At 42.9% G+C, this 13345-nt stretch overlaps 1 protein-coding gene across 1 annotated transcript in view; it reads left to right on the top strand.

Moving 5' to 3' along the window:
* Window positions 1–13345, top strand: part of LENG8 (leukocyte receptor cluster member 8) — a 951153-nt gene that overhangs the window by 261958 nt on the left and 675850 nt on the right. The window contains exon 6 of the mRNA XM_044088951.1: window positions 8048–8339. Within this exon, the coding sequence (XP_043944886.1) occupies window positions 8048–8339 (292 nt within the window). The remainder of the gene's footprint in view (window positions 1–8047; window positions 8340–13345) is intronic.

Below are 13345 nucleotides of genomic sequence, written 5' to 3'. Positions count from 1 at the left end.
ACTAGCTATAACTTTGTGGGACACGGCATTGACTTACCAAGTACATCTGCAGGCACAATTCCTGCCAGGACGAAAAAATACTCTTGGCAGACGAACTAAGCAGAAACCTCATGGATCCCCACGAGTGGCAGCTGGATCCACAAGTATTCAGCACGATACAAGGAAATGGTGATGCCCGGACATAGATCTATTTGCTTCCTCTCAACTACCAACTAAAGAGATTCTGCACAAGGATTTATCACAGACAAGCATGGAAAGTGGACGCCCTATCCTTCAGCTGGAAAAACCTATCAGTATATACCATTTCCCCCTCTGTGTCTCCTCCCAAGGTACTCCTAAAGGTCAGACAAGCGAAGCCAAAGATGATACTGATTGCACCAGACTGGCCCGCCAGCGCTGGTACCCAATATTAAGGAGCTGGTCTCAATGCCCAGCAATGACCTTACCTCAAGTACCGCATCTACTGTCACAGCAAAACAATCGGATCCTGCACAGCCAACTCAGGACTTTAAACCTGGCAGCATGGCGGATAATGTAGCCGTACAAAACACACCTCTCAGCAAAGCTGTGATGAATGTCATTTTGGAAGCCAGAAGGCCTAGTACTAGAAACTCTTATGCTGGAAAATGGAAGAGATTCTGTGCTTGGAACCAGACACAGGGAACAGATACAGCTGTACCAAATATTCCTCAGATTTTACAATGCTTAACTGAGATGCTGGACAAAGGCCTGTCTTTCTCATCTATTAAAGTTCATGCCTCTGCCATTTCGGCTCCCTTATTAAAACAGTACCTCGGAGGAACCAAAAATTTAAGGCCTTCAAGGAGATCACCAATGTCTGCATGGGACCTCAACTGTGTCTTGGAAAAATTCACCCTGCCTCCTTTTGAACCAGCTGCTACAGCTGATATAAAGTTTTTATCTTGGAAAACAGCTCTGCTCCTAGAAATAACTTCTGCAAGATGAATTTCAGAGCTACAGGCAGGGCCGGCCTTAGTTGAAATGGTGCCCTAGGCGAAGTAGTGCTCTGGCGCCCCCTTACACCCTACCCACAACATACTCACAAAACAACCCTATTTGAGCCACACCCACAGGTAAGTCACCCCCCCCCCAAGAAAGCCACTCCAGTAATTTCATTAAATCATTTAAATGGATAAGAAAAAGATGCATTTTAATGTAGTTAAACTGCAACTACCTTTGTGTACTTATTTCCTACTTTAAATACCAGAACTGGATCATCTGGATCATAGTCAAATAGGGCCCTAGCAGGGTAATTGACTGCCCCCCCCCCCCGAGCAACCCCCACTCTCCAACAGCAGCCCCCTCCCCCGCCATTCCAGTGTTCCATTACTTGGCTATTTCTCACCAGTTACCATACACATTGTTCAGATCTATCAGTATGCATATTGTTTTCTTCTTTACTTCCACAATGTTTAGATATTGAAATAAAATAAAATAACACTAACACAAATAGCCATTTGCTAAACAAACAATACAGTATCGTAATGAATACAGATTTAGCATGAGCTGTAAACTTCTCTGCCCTTTAAACTCATACTCATCGAAACAGCAAAACTCACATTCATTAAAATAGCATGAAAACCGAGATTCATAGAAAATGCATCTGGCCAGTGGAGGATTAAGTTTACCTTTGGGCTGTTTTCAAAACAGACAGCTTGCACACATTTTTTGGGGCCATGCATACACATTTGTTTTTTGATTCATCTTCCTGACAGTATTAAATTATATTCCTTGTATAATACAGCACCACTTATTAGAATGGGTTTTAAATTTGTAGTTTTAAACATTCTTTAATAAGCAGTGAAACAAAATGTATGAGCCAATTAACTACCCATTTCAGAAAATTTCAACCATAAAAGGCCACTCAAAACTTCTGTAATTATAATCCACCAATATCACTCGATAGACACAATCTCTGCAGAAGTAAAGTCATCTGAATAATTCTACATTAAAGAAATCTGTAACTTCTAGAGTTTGCTACTGACAAACAACTTTACATTTTAGTGTTTTATCTATAAATTCAGTGCATGCTGCCCTTTTACATCAGTTTGTCTGCTGTTGCTGCTATCACTATATCCTTTTTCCTACCCACACCACCCTCATGCTACTTGCCCTCTCTATTTTTCTTATAAAAGGGCACCTGTCCCACAAGAAAATAAATCCTAAAAGCCTAAAACCAAGGACACATTTTAAACATTGCCTGTATAATCTTAGAAACGTTGCTAGAATAAAATGTTTTGTGTTACCATGCATTTCCTGAAAGATAGGAAGACAAACTTAAATGTCTGTCATTATTTAGTGAATTCAGTTCTCACTGATTTGTCAGAAAACCACAAATTTTAAGAGGAACATATCAAAAGTATGAGCCAAACATTCCACCTTGAATCACAAGTGGTGGTGGTATGGGTAGAGTATTAAGGCTCTTGCCTAAGGTACAGGGTTTGAGTCTGTGTAACTCTAACCAGCAGTTAGAGCTAAGTGGGGCATTCTTACATACACACACACTTTCTCTAAATGCAGTATAAATCACTTGAATAAGCTGCCATTTCTCTAAATGTGAAAAGCTAATAGGAAAGAAGTACAGATCACTTGAATAAGCTGTTGTTTCTACACACACACTTTCTCTAAATGCAGTACAAGTCACTTGAATAAGCTGCCATTTCTCTAAATGTAAAAAGCTAAAAGGAAAGAAATGCAGATCACTTAAATATGCTGTCCGTTTCTCTAAATGCAGTACAAATCACTTGAATGAGCTGCCGTTTCTCTAAATGCAGTACAAATCACTTGAATAAACTGCCATTACTCTAAATGTGAAAAGCTAACAGGAAAGAAGTACAGATCACTTGAATAAGCTGCCCGTTTCTCTAAATGCAGTACAAATCACTTGAATAAGCTGCCGTTTCCCTAAATGCAGTGCAAATCACTTGAATAAACTGCCATTACTCTAAATGTGAAAAGCTAACAGGAAAGAAGTACAGATCACTTAAATATGCTGTCCGTTTCTCTAAATGCAGTACAAATCACTTGAATGAGCTGCCGTTTCTCTAAATGCAGTACAAATCACTTGAATAAACTGCCATTACTCTAAATGTGAAAAGCTAACAGGAAAGAAGTACAGATCACTTGAATAAGCTGCCCGTTTCTCTAAATGCAGTACAAATCACTTGAATAAGCTGCCGTTTCCCTAAATGCAATGCAAATCACTTGAATAAGCTGCCGTTTCTCTAAATGTGAAATGCGGTAAAGTTAAGCAACTATAAAAAGGTTTCTCCTGCCTGCCGTTTCACAACTCAAGCTAACAGGAAAGAAGCTGTCATTTCTCTCTCAACTGCATTTTGCCAGACTTAAGTAAATACTTTCTCTTTAAATTTCAAACAGTTACAGTTTAAGAAGCTGCCGTTTCTCCCTAACTGCATAAGGAAAGAAGCTGTTTCTCTCGCACGCACATGCACGTATAAGTTTAGCCAAACAAGACTTAAGTAAATAAAGAAGCTGATGTTTCTCTCTAAATTTAAAACAGTAAAAAGTAGACGATGCCTGCATAAGTAAAGATGCTGCTGTTTCTCTCGCATGTACATAAGTTAATATTTTTTACCTGGAGGAGGAGCCGGTCAGCTGGGAAAGAAAACAGTGCTGCTATGCGAAGAGCAAACACAGACCGGTCTACAGAAGCTGACGTTATTGTGCATGCACAGTGTTTTTTTAATTTACTGAAGCCAACCTGAAGCTGTAAAAGTGGGAGGGCACTTTCCCCTTCCCTTCGCCCTATGGTTATGTTATTTTGCGATGATCTCTGCGCCCTTCACTCAGAGACAAAGCGCCGAGAAGATTGCAAAATAACAAAAGTACAGTAATTTAATAAATAAATACATAAAATTCCGCCCTTTATGAGGCTGGCTGTACGGCGCCCTAGGCGGTTGCCTAGTTCACCTATGCCTAAGGCCAGCCGTGGCTACAGGCACTCATGGCTGTGGAACCTTTTATTATTTTCTATCTGGACAAGGTCTCACTGAAGACAAACCCAACATTTATGCTTAAAGTGGTGTCCAGTGTGGCTCTTAACAAAACCATTCATCTGACAACTTTTTTATCCAAATCCACAGAACAAGGGGGAAAGAATTCTGCATTCTTTGGACGTACACAGACCGCTTAGATTCTACTTGGACAGAACCAAAGTTTTCAGAAAGACAGAGCAATTACTAGTGGCATATGCTGCAGGGTCACAAGGAAAGGCTATCTCAAAGCAGACTATTTCAAAATGGATAGGTCACTGCATTCGTTTCTGCTACTTGTACCATGGCAAGCAAGTGCCTAAGGGCATTAGGCCACATTCCACCAGAGCTGCAGCCACTTCAGCAGCCTTTCTCAGGGGAGTACCAACCAAGGACATTTTAGAGGCAGCTACTTGGAGTTCAGTGCACACCTTTACAAAGCACTATCATCTGCCACTCTACTCTAAATCCAGGGCAGGCTTTGCCACTGCAGTCCTGCAGGGTCTCATAGCCGCTCCTAACGCTGTTTAACTCCAGCCTCTCAAACATAGCTTTGGGAATCTACCCAAATGTAATGACTGCAACAGTGAAACATGAAGAACATAGTACAGTTGTGTACACTTACCATAAATGTAGATGTTCGAGTATATTCACTGTTGCAGTCCAGGTTACCCACCATTCCCCCTTTTATTCTGATGGAACCTATCTTTCCTTCTCTGATTTATACAACCTATGTGGTGTATTTGCTTGTGGATGAAGGTAATGTTTATATTGCTGCATGTAATTTTATATATACATATAAATTTCGGCTACCCTTTTAGGGGGCACCTGACATCTGGGGCAAGAAAAGCTAATGAAAATGGCGTTGGCTGCTTCTTTTATACCCTTGATGACCTGACGTCCGGGAAGGGGTGACGACAGCCGACGCAGGACCCAAGACTTTGGATTTCAGGCCGACTGAGGGCAACCTGCCAGCAGGATTACCCAAATGTAATGACTGCAACAGTGAATACACTCGAACATCTGCAGTTATGATAAGTGTACACAACTGTACTGTATGCATCCATACTGGATTTAGTCCTTACTAATATGGGAGAGTGCTGCACATCCCCTAGTGTAATGTCTTCTCTGGTAAGGTAAGGCCACAAAATGGCCTCCTTTGAAGTAAAAATAAAAACTGGAACCCCAGCTAACCCTGAATATTCAGGAATGACTGTACGGCTAACTTCCTACTATTAAGTGATAACCTGATTAAATTTCAAGCCCCCATAAACCCTGAGAACACTCTAGCTTGCGTAGAACTGTTTCATGAGTCCCTATACAAGCATGTTGATAACTGCGTAGAGGCAGCCACACCCACTAGGAAGAGGTAAGAGCTAACTCAAAAAAAACAAGACACCCTGGTGGAATCACATCAGTAGTAGTCTTTATAACAGAAGGAAGAAAATCATGGCAAAAATTAGGAGGTGCAGCACCCAGCAGGATGAAAGCCCTCTCTTCAAACTATACAAACAACTCAGAGGACAAATAAAGTGTACTAAAGTCAAATTTGAGGTAAATTTGGCCTTTCAGTCCAAGGGCAACCACAAGGCATTCTTTACCGATGTCTGTAACCTTAAAAGCAACCCATAATTGTGTGCAGAGTTCATTTTAAATGGAGCCACTTATACTGAGCCAGAAGATGTAGTAAATCTAATCTACTGGCTGATGAATTCAACTCCAGCTTTACCCCTCTCCCCCTTCAAACATAAGATACCATTTGCCATGTTGTGACTAGGGGACAGGTCTGCAATCCTCTTTCAAAGGCCAAGAACACTGCATCAGTGGGCCTAGACAATATTCCAGGATGCTTTCTAAATAGCATGAAACATGACCTGCCAGGCCCTTTGGAATTGCTATTTAACTGTAGCATCCAAACAGACTTTGTGCATCATGAATGGAAAACAGCAGCAGTCATCCCTCTGCACAAAGGTGGGCCATCTACAGACTCTGGAGACCTTAGACCCATAAATCTGAACAGTCTGATCTGCAGAGCCATGGAAGTAATTATCTTAGAAATGTTTAGTAATGATATAGGAATCCTCCAGACACTGGACGCAACCCAGTTTGGTTTTATCAAGGGCAGGTCATGCCTACTCAACCTGGTGAATTCCTTTGAGAAGGTCACCAAAGCAGTGGATGAGGGAAACATGGTTCACACTGACTACCTTGAATTAGCCAAGGTATTTGACCCAATACCCCATTCGGGCATTGTTGACAATCTCCTAAGTATAGGTACAAACCGTTATGTCACCCAGGGGATAGCCATCTGGCTCACGGACAGGACCCAGGACGTTAGAATTGGGTAGTCCACCTGTACAAAGAGGCCAGTCACAAGTGGAGTCCCTCAGGGGTCAGTCCTGAGACTGCCGATTTTTGGCATTTACTTCTCTGAAGTCAAGGCCATTGTCAAGAGTCTCTGACTGACTAAATTTGCAGATTGATTGCAAATTAGGAGCTGCCGTTAAACCCCCACTGATGCAAATGTTCTTCAGGAAGAGATGACACAGACAAACAACTGGTGTCAGAGTCATGGACTAAACTAAATGGCAAGAAATGCAAAATAGTATCCTTTGGGAAGTCATCTACCCCTGGCACCTATCATACTGACAATACACCCCTAAGAGCAGACCTAGTAGTCAGGGACTTTGGGACGCACACACCATAATCTAGCCTTTGACTGTCACACGTCTACCATAGTGAGGTGGTCATTCTGTGTTGTGCAACTTTAAAACAAAGATATGATATGTAGGTCCAAGGGAAGTCATTGTTCCACTGTATTCAGCATTCATCAGACCCGTCATTGAACACAGTTCCCCCTTTGGTATGTACCTAATCAGGCATGTCCAACAATTGGAACATCCACTGAGGTTCCTCACTAAAAGAATACAAGGTATAAGTAGCATGTCCTACACAGACCGCCTCAAGGCCCTATCCCTATATTCTGTGTCCTACAAGCTTTTGGGGGGGAAGAGATCTATGCCCAGCATGCAAGACATTGTCATATCCTACTCTGATGGACCTCCTACATATCTGCAAAACAGACCACCAGAATTACTAATTTTAAATGCTTAAACCTTACTTGTGATATAAATAGGTCCTGCTGGAGAGAGAGGTATGTATTCCAGAGACTACCCCTTCTCTGGAATAGGCTTCCTCATCCACGTGAAGCAGAGTTCCTCCCTAACCCAATTCAGGTGCAACTTGGACAGTTTGTTTGGGAACAGGACATTCATCCTTGATTTGGCATCCATCACTAATGGACACAGGCAGCATGTAAGTGGTTCATCTTCCAGACCACTGCTTGTAAATGTTAGATCTCCCAAGCCCCTGCTTACTTTTGTCAAGGGTACCAGAACTTGTCAGAGATTTGGGATGCATGAGTTTTCTTAAAAAGTCTCTTGTGGTCATTAGCCTATTAAAACACGTGTGTACCTTTGAACTACATACAGTGGATATCGGCAGACAGCTCAGGTAGTACCTTGACAGTACAAAATCTTTCGGATCTTTACATCAGTTGTTCATTTCTTGTGAGACTAAAAAGGGCAACCTGTGTTGAAACAGACTATTTCAGCTGGTTGTCTCAGGCTATTAATTTTCATTTTTCTTACTGTAACAAAATTATTCCAGACAGGGTCAAGGCCCACTATACAATGGTCTTGGCTTTACCTATGGCTTTTGGAAAGGGTTTGATTCTAGAAACGTCAGCTTGGTCCTTTGCATGCACTTTTGCAAAGCACTGCAAGATTGATTTTCTAGATCAAGCTTTAATAGAACCATTCTTCATTGCATTTTAGTTTTGTGGCCCAATTGACATTTTTCTGCACCTGGTTGCAAATAAGTCTCTGTAGTCCATTATATTTACTCTGTGGGCAGCAGTATCACAAGTGGAAATTTGCATTCTCAATCCGTAAAATGTGCATTAGACAATATGAGAGAAATAGTTGTGTTTTTTATTTTCTTCTGGCAGTGAATAATTTGTGATTGTTTTCTAGAAATGAATATGGGACTGGTCCTGGTAAGAACAAGAAGAAGAACTCTGCAATGGAGTATGAAGACCCAGAGAAGGAGTTCAAAAAACAGAAGCGGGCGGCACGATTTCAACATGTGCACAGTAGGAAACTCCGGATGGAGCCATTGGTGCTGCAGATTAATAACTTAGATGCAAACAACTCTGAAAGCATGGACTGGGATGAACTGAAAATAATAGGGACCAGCCAAGAGATAACCAAACACTATCTGCGACTCACCTGTGCCCCAGACTCTTCATCTGTCCGTCCTGTTGTGGTAAGTAAATTGTGCCCTGGCCTTTCAAAATTTTGTCAAAGCTTGTCTCAAAAGTCCATTAATGATTGAGCTAGATAGCTATATTGTATAACTGGTTTATTACCATGTTCTTGTTTTGCTTAATTGCCTTGAGAAATGATATGCATTTGTTGCTTAGTTCTTCTTTATTTTATATTAAATGCTACTGGTTTTCATTGTTTTCCCTTTACATTTAAATTTTTTTGTAGTCTATCCATTCTGCTTAAAGTACCATTACAGGCAGGAGTTGTGGAAAATACTGATGTTCTTCGTGTTTCGCTGATGCAGTCATTACATTTGGGTTATCTGCCTGGAGGTAGCCCTCAGCCGGCCTGAATACCAGTCTTCAGATTCCTGCATTGGATGCTGTCTCTTCTTCCATGACGTCAAGTCGTCAGGGGTATAAAACTTGCAGCCGACACCATTACATCAGTCTTTCTTGCTGTGCGGTGCCCGAAGCAGAAGCAGTTCGCAAGTGTCCGTCGGCCGACTCCTGAAATTTCCGTTTTTGAGTTTCAGATCCAAAGTCTTCAAAAAGGATAAGTACCCCATTGGGGATCCTTTTTCTTGCTCCAACCGATGTCAGTAAAAGTTAACAATTGTCTTACCTGTGGAAAGCAAATACCTCATAGAAATTTTCATTCCTACTGTATCCCCTGTTTAGGCCCAGACCATGACGTCCCTCCCTGTCGGTTTTTTGCCTTGTTCAACCCCCGAACTATTCGTCGTCGGGCTATCTTTGCAGCTAATTATTTTTGTACTAGGTCACAGTACTCCGAAATGGCTTCGTTAAGCCATCTGACTACCGATCTTCTGAAAAATAGTAAGGATAAAGACAGAGACCGCATAGGTCCAGAATTGCCAACAACGCTTCCGTTAAGCTAGTTGTCAGTCCGCCGATAGTCAGTGAGGTGCTTTTGCAGCCCCTGATACCCGCTTCTTCAGATTCTCAGGCCTCTACTGATAACCCATTCGGTGTCCGGTATGCCGTGAGATGCTTCGACTATGGAACCTGTGGATGTCTGTGCCTTGGATGGGTCTAGAGCCGCTGTGCAGGCACCAGCTTCTGAGGGTGTATTCAGGCCTACAGACTTGCATTTTAAACCGATGCCATCGTCTTCATCCAGGCCTAAAACTCGCACCACACCTAGAAAACCGATGACCAAACCGCAGGCTCAGGCCCATATGCCTAAAAAACAAATGCTTAGAATGGCTGAAGACCTTATTACCTTAATTAGGGGAAGCCAGCCTTCCCCCTCTAAGAGACCTAGAACTAATTTTCCTTCTGATTCTTCTGATCAGGAATCTGATTTTTCTGCTCCTTCTGTTTACCAGGATTTTCCCTCATCTACCCATGAGGATTCTGATGCAGAGGATTCTATTCCCTCTGCTTCCCCTCCAGAAGATTTTTCTTTTGGTGAAACCTTGCACACACTTGGGGAGCATTTCCGCTGGGAAAGCTCTACGACCTTGGCCATCAGGGCCTTAAATTGCCAGATTCATATGTTAAAGTATCAGCAGCATATTACTGGATTGCTTAAACAGAAAATGATGTTGATTCCTGATTGTGTTGAAAATGAGGATTTGCAGGATTTAATGCATTCTGCTGAACAGGTTGGAAAACATATTTTGCAAAGTTGATATTCATCGTGTTACCATGCTGCAGTCATCACACTAGGGATATCCTGTCGTCAGGCGGTCCCGCAGTCGGCCGGATTTCCAAAGTCTTGATGCGACGTCTGTTGCTGTCGCCTCATCCCTGACGTCAGTGCGCCAGGGGTACATATATTGCAACTGATGCCATTTTCTTCAGTCTTTCTTGCCGCGCGGTGCCCGAAGCAGAAGCAGTTCGCAAGTGCCGGTCGGCCAACTCCTGATATTTTCGAATTCGAATTTCAGACCTAAGTCTTCTATAAAGCTAAGTACCCCGTTGGGGAAACTTTTCTTGCCTCAGACTGATGTCAGAAAAAGTTAACAATTCTATTTCTTGTGGGAAGCAAATACCTCATAAGGATTTTCATTCTTATTGTATACCTTGCCTAGGCCCTGATCACGACGTCAGTTCTTGTCGTTTTTGTGCTAGATTTAATAAAAGTACTATTAAAAGACGATTTGATTTCGCACAACACTTTTTTGGCAGAAAATTTAATAACATGCCATCGAGCTACCGACTACCGGCGTGCACAAAAAGCGCAGGGATAAGGATAGTCAGCCCAGGCCTAAGCCCTATTCCGAGGCCTCAGTTGATCCGGTCACTGGTTCTCCAGTTATCAGTGAGGCTCCGACGCAGCCTCTGACTACCGCAGCTCAGGAAACCGAGACCGCTACAGATATTTTGACGGAATGTACTAGGCCGACGCAGCCTTTTACTTCAGGCCCTACCGACGATTTACCTTCCTAGGACGTCAGTGCCTCTGAAACGCCATCGGTTTCTGAAGGCGTTTTCAGACCGACGACTCTTACAGTCAAAACGTTTTCCAAGTCGAAGACTCCTTCCAAATCGAAAAAGGCTTCACTTCAGTCTCCTGTTCAAGGCCCTATGCCTAAGAAACAGATGCTTAAGATGGCTGAAGATTTGATTTCTCTTATCAGGGGTTCTCAGCCTCCTCCTGACAAAAGGCCTAGACAAGAGGAAGAATCTGCTTCCTCTGAACTGTCTATTTTTCAGATTCCTCTGAGGACCAAGACTATTCCTTCTCTCCTTATGAAGATTCTGATGCTGAGAACTCTATTCCCTCAGCTTTCCCTCCAGGAGATTACTCTTTTGGGGAAACTTTACACACTATGAGGGAACATTTCCACTGGGAAGGTCAGGATTACTCTGATTCCAAGAAAAGGCTCAGAGAGTTTCTTTTGCTCCCCCAACACAGACCTCTAGCCATCCCACCTGTTTTGGACATTGTGGATGATGTCTACTTAGAATCCAGTTTCAACCCCGACTCTGTGCCTCCTGCCCCGGCTAAGCTTGACAGGTACTACAGAGTACCTGATTCCCACAAATTTCTTTACAAAAGCCCAGTAGCTGACCCAGAGACTATCTCCCAGGGTCCCAAGGGAGCTAAGGCTTCCATGGCTAAAAATCCAGTACCTTCTGAAAGGGATTCAAGAGCACTAGACAGATGGGGGAAAAAGGTTTACACCTCAGCTACTTTAGCTATGAGAGCTCTAAACTGTCAATTTCATATGCTTAAGTATCAGCAATTTCTGATCTCTCAGTTAAAACAAAAGATAACCACCCTCCCTCAGCAATCTGAATTGAAAGAAGTACAGGATTTGTTGCACGCCACCGAGCAGGTGGGCAAACATACCTTACAATGTGGGTTTGATTCTTTAGAGGCCTCCTGCAGAGCAGCTGTCACTGGATCAGTTATACGTAGGCATGCCTGGTTAAAGGAACAAAGTCTGCCTGATCATGTTAAAGCAAAACTACTAGATGCTCCTTTACAGCAGGATGTTCTTTTTGGTGTTAAAGCAGAAGTTTTAAAGAAAATGGAAGATAAGGCAAAATCAATGCAGACAGTCACAGATTTCCTACAAGTACAACCCCCTCGCTTCAGCAGAAACTTGCCAACGAAAATTTGGTCCTTTCCAGCCACTGACAGGCCTCAGAGGGGTAAATACAGCCACCCAAGGGGCAGAGGACAACCACAAGCTCAGTACAAAGATCGCCAATGGGGCACTCCAACCCAGAAGGGAGGAGAAGACAGGTCTCAACCCACCAGAAGGCAAACTCAATGACTTGCACCTCAGCTGGCCAAACAAAGCTCTTTTGTCAGCCCCCTTGGGGGGAAAACTAGCACGATTTGCAGACAACTGGCACATGGTCACAAATGACAAATGGGTCCTAGACATAATTTTACGAGGATACAGATTCCACTTTCACACCTTGCCAATAAAAAGAGGAATGCCAAACCTGCCACAAAATCAAAGGGCAGAGGCTCAAAAACAAATTACAGCTCTCGTGGCCATGAGAGCCATTCAAAGGGTACCAACTCAGGAGCAAGGCCAAGGATTTTACTCAAGACTCTTCCTTGTACCCAGAAAAGAAAATGCTTGGAGACCAATTCTGGACCTTTCAATTCTAAACACTTACAAGTTCCCAAATTCAAGATGCTAACACTACAGCAGCTACTTCCCATGTTGGGCAAGGAAGCATGGCTGGTAACGTTGTATCTCAAGGAGGCATACCTGCATGTCCCTATCAGACAAAATTGCAGAAGATACCTCCGTTTCATTGCAGGTTCAACCCATTATCAATTCTCTGCACTGCCCTTTGGCTTATCTACTGCACCCAGAGTATTCACAAAGTGCCTGGCACCAGTAATTGCATACTGCAGACAAAGAGGAATTCAAATATATCCATACCTGGACGACTGCCTCATCCAAGCAGAAAGAAAAGACATTCTCTTACAACACCTTGTTTTTGTGAAGCATCTACTAAATTGTCTGGGGTACACAGTAAACGAAAAGAAGTCAAGACTAGTACCCTCAAAAAATTACATTCCTGGGTGCCAGCTTGGACACAACGGCCCAGAAGGCTTATCTTACACCAGACAAGCAATTACAACTGATTCAATATTTCAAGACAATGGCAACAAAGACCCAATTAACTGCAAGAAAAATTCTGCAGGCTTTGGGCTTCATGGCATCTTGCATTCTGATAATACCATTTGCAAAACTGCATATGAGGAAATTACAGTGGTACCTAAAAAGCGTATGGTCTCAACACAGCCACAGCTTGGACACAGTGATATCTCTCATTCCCTGCCTTCAACAGGAATTTCTATGGTGGGCACAGGCATGTCACCTCAACAAGGGTCAGCCTTTCACCTTGCCCCCACCCAGGCAAACTATCACAACAGATGCTTCAGACTATGCCTGTGGGGCACACATGGCAGGGCAATGCATTTAAGGCCTATGGACTGTAGAACAAAGAAAACTACACATAAACCAAAAAGAGATGCTAGCTGTACAGAAAGCTCTGACAG

The sequence above is a fragment of the Protopterus annectens genome, chromosome 1.part1 (assembly GCF_019279795.1).
Source record: "Protopterus annectens isolate FY-2018-M chromosome 1.part1, PAN1.0, whole genome shotgun sequence".
NCBI classification, from domain to species: domain Eukaryota; kingdom Metazoa; phylum Chordata; order Ceratodontiformes; family Protopteridae; genus Protopterus; species Protopterus annectens.
The sequence above is the reverse complement of the archived record's forward strand: the minus strand, read 5'-3'. Positions and strand labels throughout refer to the sequence as shown.